Source organism: Narcine bancroftii, chromosome 5 (assembly GCF_036971445.1).
Source record: "Narcine bancroftii isolate sNarBan1 chromosome 5, sNarBan1.hap1, whole genome shotgun sequence".
Classification (NCBI taxonomy): Eukaryota; Metazoa; Chordata; class Chondrichthyes; order Torpediniformes; family Narcinidae; genus Narcine; species Narcine bancroftii.
Window position 1 is genome coordinate 231,341,535 of NC_091473.1, and position 15,476 is coordinate 231,357,010.

Here is a 15,476-nt window from a genome sequence, read left to right on the forward strand (position 1 = left end):
ACATGGTCCATCCCACATAAGCCATCTTTTTCTTGACATTTCCAATGGAAGTGGTAACAAGGGGATTAGAGGGCAGTCATTTAGAATGGAGGTATGCAGAAGACATCTTTCAGAAGGTGGTAAACCTCCAGAATTCCCTTCTTTGGAGGACGATGGACTTAAAAGGAAGTTGAAAGATTAGAGAATTGAGATCCTTAGGAAATTGGAGCAGAGTAGGAGATGAGGCCTGGAAAAGATCAGGTATAATCCTATTTTCTTGGTGGAGCAGGTATAACTGGCTTACTTTTACTTCTGACCTAACTCCAAAGAAATCAATCAAAAAGATAACTTTGTGATGGATGGTACCAGGTTAGGAGTTGATACACTGAAATTCAGTGACAGGTGCTTACAGAATAAGATGATCCAAAGGATGACAGATCAGAAAAGGTCTGGTTTGTAACCTATTAGCATTAATCAGTAAACATTAAATGGAACAATTTTAAATTGGCATGCAACTGATTGCATATTAAAATTTTAATGGTTTAATGATTTAAAATTCCAATATGCATTACTGTTTTTCTTGCTCTCACTATCAGGTGCCTCAATTACCAACTCTAAAGTAATGTCCAACAATGCCTCACACAAGGTTATTAGTCATATTTTTCCAAAAAAAATCAACTTTGCAGCCCTGAGAGAGGTTTATTTGAATGACTGGGCATATTCAACAGCAAATGGTTTATTGTAGAACAGTGGATTGGAAAGGACAGAGATTAGTGATGAAGTTTCCAAGGATTTCATTTAGAACAGGTAAAGGTTTGCTCATTAAAAGCTAAGATCATTTTCAATACACGCCATTCCAAAATCAACTAAATGAGAACATGCTAAAACATACAGACTTTAGGACCATATGCAGACCTGATTTTAAGATACAATCTCCATTAAAGGATTAGAGAAAATCATTAAACTTAGTTGTTAGTAAATTAGAAAAACCTTCAAAGCCAGTGCTATTCTCTGAATTAGCATTTAACTAGGCAATGTGCAACTGTCTCCAGCTCAGAGAAAACTGGCAATTTACTGCACTGAGCTAAATGACCCCAAAGACAGTAGTAAAATGTTCTCCTGTGCATGTTGGGGTGGCCCGTTTGTGGTGGATGTGCCAGCACATGCTCATTTCTGCAAACTAGGAAAAGGAAGCAGGGAGTAGGTTTGAGGTCAGATGTGGGTGTATGTGCTCTCTTTCCCAATCCCTAAATTTACCACTGATTCCATAGATAACCTAATAAGATGAGGGGCTCAATATACTATGGTACCTGCCCACATGATAGGCTTTCATTTGAATGAAGTAATTGACCTTGGTTATTTTAATCAGTGGCAGTTTTAATTGATTCATATTAATATTTTTTTTCAACTGTCTTGATATCTATCATTATCAGTGAAATTTGAAAATAATGAAATGGCATTTGATAGGTTGACCTGCCAAAAGATGATAAAGACAACTGCATTAACCTAGTCGCTACTTATGTTTGCCCTGCCCAGCAGGACAGCCATAGTATTGATGCCAGTGGTGCACTTGCAGATGTGTTGCCGCAAATATTGGACAATACAAAAGTGGTGGTTAGTGACCACAAAGTACACACTGAGTCTAATATGATCTAGCCCAACATAATTATTGGGCAGTAATTACAATAAATAATGCATTGTTTAAGTTTTCTGATAACTATTTGGAGTTTGCTCTGCAAATTGGTTGCTCAAAATAAACTGCAACAATATTTTATATTGTAAATTTAGACATACAGCATGGTAACAGGCCCTTCCACCTCATGAGTCTGTGCTGCCCAACTACCACAATAAACCCTGTATGTTTTGAGGCATGGGAGAAAACAGGTTCAACATGAAGAAATCTATGTGGACACAGTGAGAATGTACAAACTCCTTTACAGACCCAGCGCTGAATTCAAATCCAGGTCGTTGGTGCTGTAATAGCGTTGCATTAACCGCTACGCTAACCATGTAACTCAATAATTAAATAGTATATAGTCAACAAATTGCTGAAAATGGAAGAAAACTGTTTCATTTATAAACTATTGGATATATCGTTAAGTACTTGTTTAATTCAATTTAATGTTATCTCATAATTTACTCAATAAAAATACAATGTCACTATACTTTTATTTTTCTGGTCATTAGGAGGGGTTTTGAGGAATGCTATTATTACTAAAACATTAAATGTCCTCACTGAGGATTAAATTCACGGAATGGCTCCAGACAACACAAATTGTCAAGAGGCACCACTCTCATTTCACATAAATTATTGGCATTCAAATAAGGACATTCATTATTTTCATTTGATGAGGGTCATTATAGACTTGTGTAAGAAAATTGTGCTATAAATAGTTTCATTAGTGATCTGTGAAATAATTAGTTGTTCCATCTTTTTGGGGGTTGAAATCGGGTATTATTTTGAAGGTTGGAGAGAAACAAAAGTTGTTGGGAAGGAGAGGAGTGGAAGGGGTGATTTTTGGGGATGCACATCTGGAATTATATTGGCTGGCCACACTATCAATTTTAGATGGCCAAAATAATTCACCGGTCATACTAAAGGTGAAAGTAAAAAGGAGTGCATGGGGCTTGATGTTGTATTCCATCTACACACAGCTATTCCCATGTATTTAGACTTTAGATTTTGACTTGATTCAATGATAATCTTAAAAATTTGGGAAAAAAATAACTACCTTGTTATTCTAACCAAAGCATTAAGAACTATCTTTTTATTGCTACATTGACAGTATACTGCTACAGTGAACACTCAATTCTACTGAAAACAGTAAACATGACAGGAGTCAAACTGGCTAATCTCTGTAATCAAGTGAAGCGATGGTAGTGTATAATTAACTCACAGCAATTGATTAAATTTTGGACAGGATTCCAACCTGGTGCTGCCTCCTCATTTCAAAGCAGCCAACACTTTCCAGTCTGATCCTTGGTAATGTGCGTCCATAAGAATTGTGTTGCGTTAGCACCTGACCTTATTTAAAGCTAGCTTGCACCTCTTAAAGCTATCCCTGGTGCATACCCCTGGTATGATCATTCCATAATTTGAACTGTAAAGGGATCATCAAAGACTGGTAGTAAAAGAGGGCATACATCAAGTCTATTGCATTCTCAGCAGATGTTATGATGTAAGGGTTGAAGAAAGTATATTCAATACAGGAGGTAACAGTCAACTCCACACACTTGGATCCAGTGCAGGAAGTAGGCGAAATGCTCTTACATCAGTTACACAAGTATATTATGCAATATATCTTCATATCTTTCATCCTTACCAGCTGAACAGATGACCTCATATTGATCAATACAATAGTCCCATGCACCAAAAAACTCTGTGTCAATCAGAATAGGCCCATAAACTTTATGAAACTGAAATTTGATCAGGGAATTGTTGAGTTGGCAATGAAAGGAAATGGGTAGTCCTGATGACTCTGGCAGTGGGTGGAGATTGGAACAGAATGAATGATGAGTTCATTGTTATTTACAAAAGTACAATGTAGAGATGGAAAGTCTTGCTTGCTCCATTTTCCCACCTATATAAAAAATATTAACAATAACTGAAAGCATAATTAACTCATAGGAAGAAAAAATAACTAATAAACATAAAAGAAAGACAAAATAAATAATAATTATTCACATTTGGGTGATGGTGTAGAAATGCACAATGGTGGAGTAATGTTGTGCTGAGGTAGTAGGGAAAGGTTCCAAGGAGATAGATGTTGGAAAAGAACCTAGAAGTGCTAGGCCTCAGGCTTGAATTCCTTCTGCTAGAAGCCAGTGGTAAAAAGAGATCATAGCCAGGGTGATCGGGGTCTTTTATCATGTTGGCTGCCTTGTTGAGGCAGCACACCTCACACAGAAGGTTAGTGCCCTTGATGGATGAGGGTATGTCGGTCACTTTTTGCAGTCTTCTGCCATAGGTATAGGATCACAATGGGGATGGATACATAGAGAACTACTTAAAGGGACTAGAACATGAAAGGCTCCAAGAGTATGTAGAGTTTGCACAATGCAAAAGGGTTTCTCATCCAGGAAGCCGTCCATGGTACCCATGATTTACACATTCATTATGCAGCACAGAATTATTAATTTTCTTAGCTATAATAACTTAAATTCCATCAACAATACATAAACCAACATTCCATAATAGCTTTCTTTGAAAGTTTTAAATTTAAAATGAATGCTGTTATTCTTTAAATAAAGCAAATTTAAATCTCATAATTACAGATTTATTCTACTGTATGTGGAAACTAAGTCAGTTTGTCTTTTTGTAATTACAAGAAGTAATCACAATCTCATTACGATAGCATCTTTTCACTTCACTTTATTAATAGATTTTATTCATTTGCTTATCTTGTTCATTTATTATAATAGTGTATAGGGCAGTGAAGCTATGATTTTTAGTGGAAGAAAAATAAATTCTATCAGGTTCACTGTCATCCGGCTGCTATCATGCTTGGTAAACTGTTAATAATTTCCAGTTGTTGCTGCCATAAAGAATTAAATAGATTTTTGTAGGCTTCAAGCACTTTCTATTGTATTTCCAAAATCATTTTACTTTTACCTTTCCTTCTTATCAGAACATAAGTATGTATAAGATATTAGAATAAAACTGGGCTTTGTTTGCAAATAGTTTGAAAATTGCAAAGCCCTTGGAAGGCTACAATTTGTGGAAACATTTACGTTGTGGATTGCTGTGTTCTTAAATGTCGGAATGCAGAGGAAGCTGTTCATAATGTCAGTCAGGATAAGATGTCCACTAGATGCTAGTTTGCTATTTTAAATCTCAACCACCACCCCCCGCCCCCCAACCTGACAAACACAATTTCTTAAAAATACTCAGTCAAAGCATCAAGAGGAATAATCCTCTACCTGCAACTTAACAGTCTATCAAGTTAATGTTGATTTTGTAATTTTGCAAGAGGAGGTTCCAAAGGTGGGGATGAGAATTTGAGTGGGGGAGGTTCTAGGAGAGGCAAAAGAATATCAGGAGGCCTCATTGCCTCTTTTTCCCCCCACTCTTTTTAGATGTAAGCATATAAGGTTTCAGGGGGAGTTGCTTTAAAACTGTTCAATACATATTTATTCAAGATCACGATTTCACACTGATGTGATACTTCTTCCATTGAATACTTAATTCTTCCCCTCCTCCATCCCGGAGTGGATGGTTGCAGTTTGTCAAACATGATTTGTTGTTTGTAGTGAAAAAGAATTATATTTAGTTTAATTTTGTTATGAGTAAGTGCCCATCAGGGAAGTTTAATTCCCACCATCACAGAATCACACCGCTAGAAAACCACTCTTGTCTTTTTAGCCAGATATGCAATCAGATTCAGAATTTGAAACAGGATTTGGCTTGTGGTGATGTTATGGGATTCATAATTTCTGATGCTAAGTAAATTAAGTGACAGAGGGAGGATTATGGATAAGAATTTTGTTCACTGTCTGCTCAGCTTAACTTAAAAACATACAAAAATGATTCTCTGGGCTTTTTTTTTCTCAGGCAAACATAAAATTATAGTGCATTTCATGTCCCATTTGGGAAAATACGACACCAAAAAAGATTGTCACTCATCCACACGGCTGCAGAAGGATCACAGTAAGGTTTGACAGGTATGAGCATAATAATGACTATCAACCAGTAGTACTAGTTAAGAATATTTTGCACTGAACACCAGAAATAACTCCCATTTCTTTTCTCAAAGGGCATGTTTTAGGACTAACTAAGAGAACAGATGATGGGGGTCTGGGTGCAATACTCCCTCAGTAAAACTTTGAGTGGAGGGAGCTGCAGTTAGGAGTGGAGTTTGCCTTTCTACCCTAGAGATATTAGAGTTTTGATTTTATTGAATAAAACTAAAATATTTCAAGATTTATAGAATTTTGTGAATATATTGTGAAGCTGTTCCTTATCTCTGAAATATTTTTTTTCATAATATCGATATTGATTTACTGATGTAAGGATTTAAGAACAGTGGGTGTACAACAGTAAAAATATTATATGAGCAACGTAAAATTAGCAGAGGTCTTATTGAAGCATTACTGTTTCAGTTTGGAATTTTTAAAGATGAAGCATAGAAATTATTTGCATAATGAACATTTTGATGCGGAACTGGAGAAATATAATACTTTTTACCTATTAACTGACAAGCATCTGCAACTGGAGTCTGACTGTGTATTAATGAATGGATAAATCAGTTATGATTAATGTCTTTTCAAGGTACAGATTAGAGCGAAGTGGGCTGAAGCTGAATGTAACGCAATAGAAATAGAGTGGGAGTGGGAAATCGATCAAAGTGGAAAGAACATGTTAATTAAACTGAATAATCAACATCAATTAGATCTGAGGATGAGATTATAATTTACAACATTTGTTGGGTCTAAATTCCATTAAAATAATTCAATTTTCTTAATTCCTTGTGAGATAGAATGAGGCAGTTTGGCCCTTCAACCCAATGCTTGCTCTCAGAGCAATTCTATTCCCCCCATTATTCTTTTATACAGGTGTTTCAGAGCCACTCTGATTTTCCTTCCAACCCTCTGTATATTACACCTTGACCCTTTCCAACCAGACAGCATTAACATCAACCTCCATTTTCTGTTGACCTTCTCCTCCAATTCTCTCTCTCTTTCCCTATCCCTTTGTCTCTTTTCCTCCACTCCCTTCCTTCTCCTGTCAGAGAGCTATCCTCAACCCTCTTCCCCAATTGTTTTTCAGGTTTTTTTTCTTTTCTACCTTCCCACCTTTATCCATCTATGATTTCTTACTTATTAGCCTATGCTCCTCCCCCTGCCTCTCCCTCCCTTCTCCCATGTTTATATTCAGAAACCTACCTATTTTTGCTTACACCTGACCAAGGGCCCAGACTCAAAATGTTGGTTACACTTTACTCCCTATGGATGCTGGGTGACCTGCTGAGTTTCTCCAGCATGTTTGTGGGGAGAACATAATATACACACAACGTCAGAGGTCAGGATAAAAATTTGGATTGTTAAGCCTTAGCTTTGCAAAAGGTGACACAAAAATTGTACAAGGGTTACATCTATAAACTTTAAAGCAAAATAATGTGATATCTAATATCTGCCACCCATGAATCCTGTTCCAGGAGGGATCTGCTTTGTGTTTCCACGAAGGAGGGACACATCTCCAATTGTGCGAAGCCAAACTTCAGGGATGAGCTTGAGGAGGAGTTGGTGTCACTGCTCATCACATGGGAGGCTAAGAATTTCCTGGAGTTCCAGAAGGTGGTTATCCCAAAAACTATACAGTGGTTAACAATCCATCAGGTAAGGCAAAAATAGTGTTAGAATTCTCTGAGAATTTTCTACCCTTCAATTGATTTTCAATGTTAACTAAAGGCAAATAGCAGAACCTAGAATGAGGAAAATTCAAAGTAAACCAGAGAAAATAACTGGTTATGGGGGACAGACCAAAAACACACAAATACTTTGGTCAGATGGTATTTGTGGAGTGAGGGGCAGATGGTGATTGGTGCAATTGTTGATTCTCATCTTGTGTGACATGATGCCTCCCACATTTGAGGCTAAATTATGTCATTGCACAGGTGCAGAAAAAAAGTTGCAAGAGGAAGGGAAATGACCAAATGTCCTGGCCAGTTTTGCAAGCAGTTTCATAGATGGAAACAGATTTTGAGGCTGCAGGTAAAATTATAGAATGTAGGGAGGAGGTTAAAGAACTCAAGCACGAGGGCAGTAATCTTTGGATTAATCACGTCTACTGGCCAGTGAGCATTACAACAGAAAGAGGAAATGCTGGGAATGTTCTGAAGATAAGGCAGTGTCTAAGGAGAAACAGTTCACATTTTTGATCAATAATCCTTTTGTCGGTGCAGTTGAGGTGAGATTTCCAAGATTTAGATCCAGAAATGTCAATGGAAGTTATATAATTTTTAAAAAATGTGTAACTTGGAGAAGAACTTGCAGTGTGTGTCTGGTCATTGTGCAGACATTGTTCTTGATTGCAGTTTTGGGAGGTGTTGCTGGTATGATGTCACCCATGTTGATGGTAGAGAGAAAATGTACTGAGAGTTGAATGGATTGTCTATCAGACAGGTTTGTAGAATCCACTTCATGTTTGAATAATTAAATTCTTAATGGCATAATAGATAAGATGATATTCAAGTGTAAAAGTCCATAAGCCCAAGAGAATTAAAGGGATAGGCCCTGCATGGGTTATGAAATTGCATGAAGGGCAGGAGGCAGTGCTGAATTCTTCAGATCAGAAGAAGGCAGTTATTCAGGGTTTGGAAAAAGGGTTACAATTAGATCTTGGGTGATTTATCAAAGAGACTGAATACATTATTCCAGAATATTTGTACATATTTTATCCAATATTTTTGTGTCTGACTGTGATTATTTTGTGCTGTGAGAGAAATATGTTATGTATTTGCAGAATATATGGAGTAGAGAGGTCATGTTGCAACTCTGCAAATCTCTGATAAGACCACACGTGGAAAATTGTGTTCAGTTCTGGTCACCTCATTATTGGAATGATGTGGAAGCCATGGAGAGAATGCAGAGGAAATTTACTAGCATGTTGCCTGCATTGGAAAACAAATTTTATGAGGCAAGTTTAGCAAAGCTGGGGCTTTTCTCTTTAGAACCATAGAACACTATACTACAGAAAAAAACAGGCCATTCGGCCTGTCTAGTTTGTGCCAACCATCATTTTGCTAGTCCACTGACCTGCTCGCATCTATCCAATTTATTCCTGAAACACAAGATCGAGCCCACATTCACCTCATCGGATGGCAGCTCATTCAACACTCTCTGAGTGAAGAACTTTCCCCTAACGTTCCCCCTACATCTTTCCCCTTTCATCTTAAAACTATGACCTCTTGTATTTATCTCGCCCAACCTAAGTGGATAAAACCTATTTGCATCTACTGTGTCTATACCTCTCATAATCTTGTAAACCTCTATCAAATCTTTGGAACATAGAAGGATGAGAGGAGACTTAATAGAGGTCTACAAAATTATGAGAGGCATAGATAGGGTGGATAGCCAGCGGCTGTTTGCCAGGGCAGGAATGGGAAATAGCAGAGGAAATATGCACAAAGTTAGGGGAGGCAAGTTTAGAGGAGACATCAGGAGTAAGTTTTATTTTTAAACACAGAATTATGGGTGCCAGGGATGGTGGTGGAGGCTGATACATTAGAGGCATTTAAGAGACTCTTAAGACAAGCACACGGAGGAAGGAAAAATAGAGGGTTACGGGGTAGGGTAAGTTTAATACGAGGGACATATGGGTCGGCACAACTTTGAGGGCCTTTTCTGTGCTGAAGTGTTCTATGTATGTATAATATGCTCAGTGAAACGCTGTTTTGTCTGGTTGTGCATGTACAGTGGGATAATAATGAACTTGAACTCACCTTAAATAGGACATTATTTTCAGATTTGCAAATGAGATGCAACTTAAGTAAAGGACTTCAGGGAGATCTACACAGACTGTTGAAATGGGTGCACATAGACTAGAGGGAATTTAACATTAAAAAAAGGTGAATTGTCTGTGTATATTTTCTATCTTGATATAATTTTTAGAAAGAGAATTCCCAAATGGCTCAAGAACTGAACTGATGGAGAAGGATGATACTACAAGAGAAGATTCCATGTGTGAGAGACTGCTTTTTTTTTAATAAAGTGGCAACTTAACCATTTAAAAAAGAGCAGAATACAAGGCAGAAGAATTGTACTGTCAATTTAAGGTTATTCGATGAGTTAGAACAAAATGATTGTTTTTTTTACACAGTTCTATTGATACAATAGAATTCAATACAATACAATAGTTAATTCAATCATTTACTGTCCATATAAAAGTGCCACTCTCAATTTTCTGACCCACATGCCTTTTGAATTAGAAATTGGTATCCATTACACTTCTTTTTGCCATTAATTGGACTCAACGGATACTAATTTGTAATGAAATGGCCTGTACCCAATCCATGTAATCATTAGCCTTCACTGCAAAGTTCATCAGGCTTGGGTTTTTTTTAGCTTTTCCAGGCAGATGACTGAGAAAGGAGTTTGGCCTAACACCTGTTCCAGGATACTTTGGTTGTGATGAGCAAGTCAGCAGCTGGGCCTTTTGCTGTTCAGGGCCTCTTCAATGGGCACCCAGCCAAAGTTGTGTATGTAGCTATCGTTTTCAATGAGACAGCTTCTAGTGGAGGTGCTCAGTGCAGATGTATTTCCCCCAAATGAATCCACAGGAAGACAATCACCCCCACCCTCCTCCAAGCAACCCGTTGGGTAAGCTGTGTCTGTTGCCATGAGCAAACTCCCTCTATCACTTAAATGCAGTGAATTTGAGACCTTGGGTTATTATCCTAAAATGATTTGTATATCTTTGGTATCATGCAGGGAATATGAGGCATCTGAGACACTTTTGATCACAATACATGGATTGGTTCAATTTCTATTACATATCCTTTTATTCATCAGTTTTTAAATGCAACTCACCTCTTGTAAGCATTATCAAGCACAGCTTGAATATGAAAGCAAAGCTGTATTCATTAATTCCGCACCAAATATTTCTACAGTAACTCTCAGAAATAAGCGGGACCGCAAATCTTCAGAAGCAGAAAGGTGCATTTCTCATTTTTAATCACTACTATTGCACTCTGACCTGACTTTGGTGTCAATCTAAGAAAATAAATAGGAGCTGTGTAGGAGAAGTCCATCGATCTGACCCTGTCTGCTTTTCACCTGGGATATACTTGAGAATTCAATACAGAAAGTTTAACTGAGCATTGAATAGATTACTGGCTGGAATGAATGGCACGTTTGGCGAAGCAGTTAGTGCAACGCCTTTACGGCGGCAGCAATTGGAATCCTGCACTGTTTGTAAGGACATTGTATGTTCTCCCCATATCTGCATGGGTTTTCCCTGGGGGGTCTGGTTTCCTTCTGCCATTAAAAATATACCAGGGGTGTAAATTGGGCGGTACAGACTAATGGGCTGAAATGGCTACATTTATTTTAAGAAATGTGTCCTTGTAATTAGATGGAAAGTGGGCAGAAGTGGCCCCAATCTCATGTAAACTACCTGCAATCAAATTAGCAAAAATTACATTTTAGGCATCTTCATTCATCTGGGGGAGTTGTGTTCGGTATTCATTGCAGACCAATCAACAAAATATTCTTTCTGTAAGATATTGAGGCAAATTATTTAAGTGAGTCACAAAAAATCCCAATGTTCTGAAAATACCCTTTTCCCCATCACGACTGCGCAAGACACATTCCATCTTTGGGGCATATTCTGGTTTGTGTCAACTAAGTGAATGATCCAGTTCTTAGAATGTGTGAGCTGCTGGTGGGAGATGTGACAAAACGAATGAAACCTGCAGAAGTCCCATGTGCCTCCCAGCTGGCTAGCAGATCATCACTAGTAATAGACTCAAAAATCATCCATAATTAAATTCTACCCATTGATACTCCTACATTCCATATTACACTCGCTATTACAATACGACAAAGTTCATATCATCAAATTAAATGTACATTGTTAATCTTATGGTCAGAAGTATATAATTCAGGTCTGCAGTTTGAAAAAGTCACCTTGAATTTGATTTTTCATTCCTTGCAAAATCTACAGGTTAAGGAAAATGCTTAGCAGTCATTAGGCCCTTTCAAACTGCTGTGTAAAATGGGGTTAACCGGGCAATGTTTCTGGTTAATGCCCCAGTTATGTGGCAGTTAGGAAGGGTCCAACTCTGTCAATCCCGTCGGAACCCAACTGGGTCCCTGACCCAGTTAAACTTCCCAGGTGATCAGAACAGGAAAATGGCCGACCCGCTTATTCCAGTGATGTCAGCGTGCGTCACCAGGCAATCTGCAGATTCGGCAATACTTATGGTGAGTACCGGGTTGGTGATTTAATGGGTCGATTGCCCGGCAATTTAACAGGAGCTATTGTGCTCTCAACAATCCAAACCAAAAATGGAGGCAAATGTACCTCATGGACCAAGAAGCATGATAGAAGAGCACTTTGACTCAACCACGTCTCTGTCCGTGACACTATAATCTATCTCACAGTAATCTTGCTACCAATCCAGGCTAATGAGAAGTTGAAAAGCAAGATTTCAGGAGGAAGAGAATGTCTTTGCTGACATTCTAAACTTTGGCAGAGAGAAACTTCCAAGGCAGGTTCACAACCACATCTCTTATGCCCGAATAGGGAGGATATGTTACTGTAACCATAACTATCCTCAATCAATGTCACACCTAAAATAAAGTTTTCATCTGGAGTGGATCTAATCTTGAGAATGGACAGAAAACCTACTTCTGTCTTTCAGTGGCAATATGCTTGCAAATATACCGGTTTGATCCCCAATTATCATTAACAGGTTCACTGACCCACAGTAGAAAATGAGCTTTACTTACATGTAACAACTAGAAAATAAATTGATTTGCTTAGAAGTGCTTGACCACAAGGGAAAAGCAGAAAATGCTGAAACACTCATGAGGCCAGGCAGCACCTGTAGCTGATCTTGATCAACCTGGAGTGTTTCCAGATTTTGAGTATCAGCTGTAGAAATTAGGTAAAGAGAAGAAGGTTGCCAAAGATAATATTGAGTCAATGTACATGATCCATCCAAAATACAACAATCGTTCATCAAACATGCCAGGGAGTAGATCAATTAAAGCCATTTTTATGTGGTATCAGTTATTACCCTCAAGAGACCACCCTGGCTACTTCAGTTACCTGCCTGATCTTTTCACAGAGTCAATGAAATCCTGTCCTCCATTCTCTCTGGAAAGAATATTTGGCAAAGAAGGATATGTTCAGGTTTTCATCGCTTATCCCAGAACCCCAACATTAGTTCTGCAAATAATTCTTGTGTAATTCTGTGCACTCGATGTGAAAGGGTTTTTTTTTAAAGTACTGCACCCCTGATCTGGTATAGACCTAAAGGGTTAACTTTTAAGCATACTTCTGAACATCCATATAGAAAATAAATCTTCAAACATATTTCTGATTGCATGTCAACACTATTGTTGCAACTTCTAAACTCTGAAATACAACCCACCAACACACATCAGCTTTCCAGATGATGGAAATCATAATAATTTAAATATCTCTAATAGCGAGTATTTACCATTAACCATCATATTTGCTTTTGTGAGAAGATTGCAGACCTTTCAAATAATCTAAAGATTATTTCCGAAGTTTCTTTTGAAGATTCACATTATAACCCACCACAGATGGAGGCCAATCAGTGTTGAACCTGTACAAAAGAGCTATCCAATTAATCCCATACTCCTGTATTTTCCTCATAAGACAACACATATTTTACTTAGAAAATTTTATTCAATGCACCTTTAAAGGTTTGTACCAAATCAACATCTGTCAACTTTTCAGCTGGCATTTGATATTTATGTAATATTAAGCAATTACTCCTTAATTATTGGTATTCTTTAAAGTTTTCAAAGCTCTGACAAAATTTTAACCTCTCTGCTCTGAGAAGAATGGCCCCAGATTCTCCATTCTTTCCACAGAATGAAATAATTTCATCCATTAAATATCTGTGGGACAGATTGCAACAGCTTAGCATAAAATTAGCTAGAAGACTCCAGTTGTGGCATAATCAATCTTTTATAAAGCTTTGTCAATCCCATCTTATTGTTGCTCTCTCTATATCTGACTATAATGTCAAAAATACCATCCGCATTTTAATACCTTCCTGAGCTTGCTTGCTGCCAGCGTAAGTCCCTTTGTATTCCCCCTCCACGCCATCTAACAAATCCCCATTCAGGTCACCATGTTCCTTCAAGTCTTTAAAAATTGTGGTAATTGGTTCATGTCACCTCGCCTTTTTCTTAGCAGCAAAATGAATCACTTTGCTGGTTAGAAATCTGCCCTTTTCCCCAGCCTGTCTGTGTACTCCTGAAGTCTCTTGCTGTCTGCCTCATTACCTGTCATATTCCTTTTATGTTAACCACATCTATTCTCAAACATCCTCTTTTATAATACTTTTGCCATTCAGCTTGGTCTTTGACAAAATTCTGAAGTCAACATTTGTGATAACCTTTCCTTACCTGTTTCACTTTCAGCTCATCATTTTTGATCATCCTGCATTCCATACCCTTCCTTTTCCCCTTGTGGGATTGTGTCTGGCTGCACCACAGCCAGCTCTTCTTTGAGCATAGAACCCCTTTATTCATCTGCTTCTTAACTTTTCTTTGCATTCTGTCTAGACAAGATCCTCAATCAAATCACAGAAATTTGTTGTCCTCCTGTTGGATATGTTCATATGTGAATATTTCTAGTCCTTATCAATGTCTCTCAAATGCTCTCTTGATTCATCAACACTTAATTATTTTTAGGAAAGGTACAGTTCTTGAAAACTCTTTTGCATACATTTTCTGGCCTCCATGATATGAATATGTTCAGAGCTTACAGAAAATGCCAATACTTTCACTTTGCTAAATTCCTTGCAACTTTTACCTCTTTCCAATTTGATGGCCAAAAAAGAAATAACATCTTCACATTCATTTCTTATGACTAAATGATTCAATTGAAAGCCTCAAATTCCATTTTATTGATGTAATAGCAGCATTGATTCATGTTGTGAAACCATAACTATTTTCATTCTTCCATAATTTTATTGATTGTAGTTAGGAAAATATTTGGAGCGAGCCACTTGCATTTCATTATAATATCAATGCGGCAGAAATTACCATTTTCCCATCTCCCTTTTACTGATGTTTATCTTTCTCAGTCTTCAATGCAATTTGTCTCTCCTCATTGAATAAATCTGCAGTTATCACAATGCCAAATCAACTGTTCCACTTCCATGGACAAAATATTCTGTGCTTAATTATACTGATCAAAGGAAGGCCAAATAGACTCTAGCTGAAGGCTCAGCAGATTTTTAAAGGCACGGTAGAAGTTATTTGCTGTTAATCCTTGGCTCAGTTTATAAAGGTAAGGATCTGACATTTTTAAAATATCGTTACCAACAAGTGAATCCCCAATAATAATTGAAAACATTTGGAAATACTTAGCAGGTCAGGAAACATGGAAAAAGGGTACGAGACCCTATCCCTCAACTAGGAAAGAGAAGAAACAAATAAGTTGAGGTCACAGACAAGGTGGAACTTAGGGAATATTTCTGATAGGGTGATCCCTTTGTCTGATTGAACACCCTGTTACTGAAACTGAAGTTTGTTCCTCTTCCTTTGGCACCTCCACGTTTTCGCTGTGATCAGGGATGATTATAAATAAGTATTAAACTAAATCTGCCCTGAGATTCTCTGTATTTTTTAAAAGAAGCAAATTACATTTGAGACATTTTTAACAAATGAATTTAGGTTTATTTTGAGTTTTTGCAGGTAAGAAAGTTCACTTTTGTGCACCTGCCATACCTTGATGAAGGGCTCAAGCCCAAAACGCTTATCTTTGCTGAGTTTCTCCAGCATTATGTTTT

General features: G+C 37.6%; 1 protein-coding gene across 11 annotated transcripts in view; it reads right to left on the reverse strand.

Annotated features, from left to right (window-relative positions):
- The window catches only part of LOC138765025 (synaptotagmin-B), a 228,141-nt gene that overhangs the window by 33,266 nt on the left and 179,399 nt on the right, over nt 1–15,476 (reverse strand). The window contains exons 8-9 of one of the 11 annotated variants that reach the window (XM_069941660.1): nt 12,430–12,574; nt 9,691–11,191 (exon numbers count right to left, since the gene is read on the reverse strand). The exons of 8 other annotated variants lie outside the window; for them this stretch is intronic. In XM_069941660.1, coding sequence (XP_069797761.1) covers nt 11,161–11,191; nt 12,430–12,574 — 176 coding nt within the window. In that variant the 3' untranslated portion in view covers nt 9,691–11,160. Of the gene's footprint in view, nt 1–664; nt 3,561–9,690; nt 11,192–12,429; nt 12,575–15,476 lie in introns of those variants that run through there. 2 more of the 11 variants (XM_069941661.1, XM_069941664.1) reach the window with 2 other exon arrangements.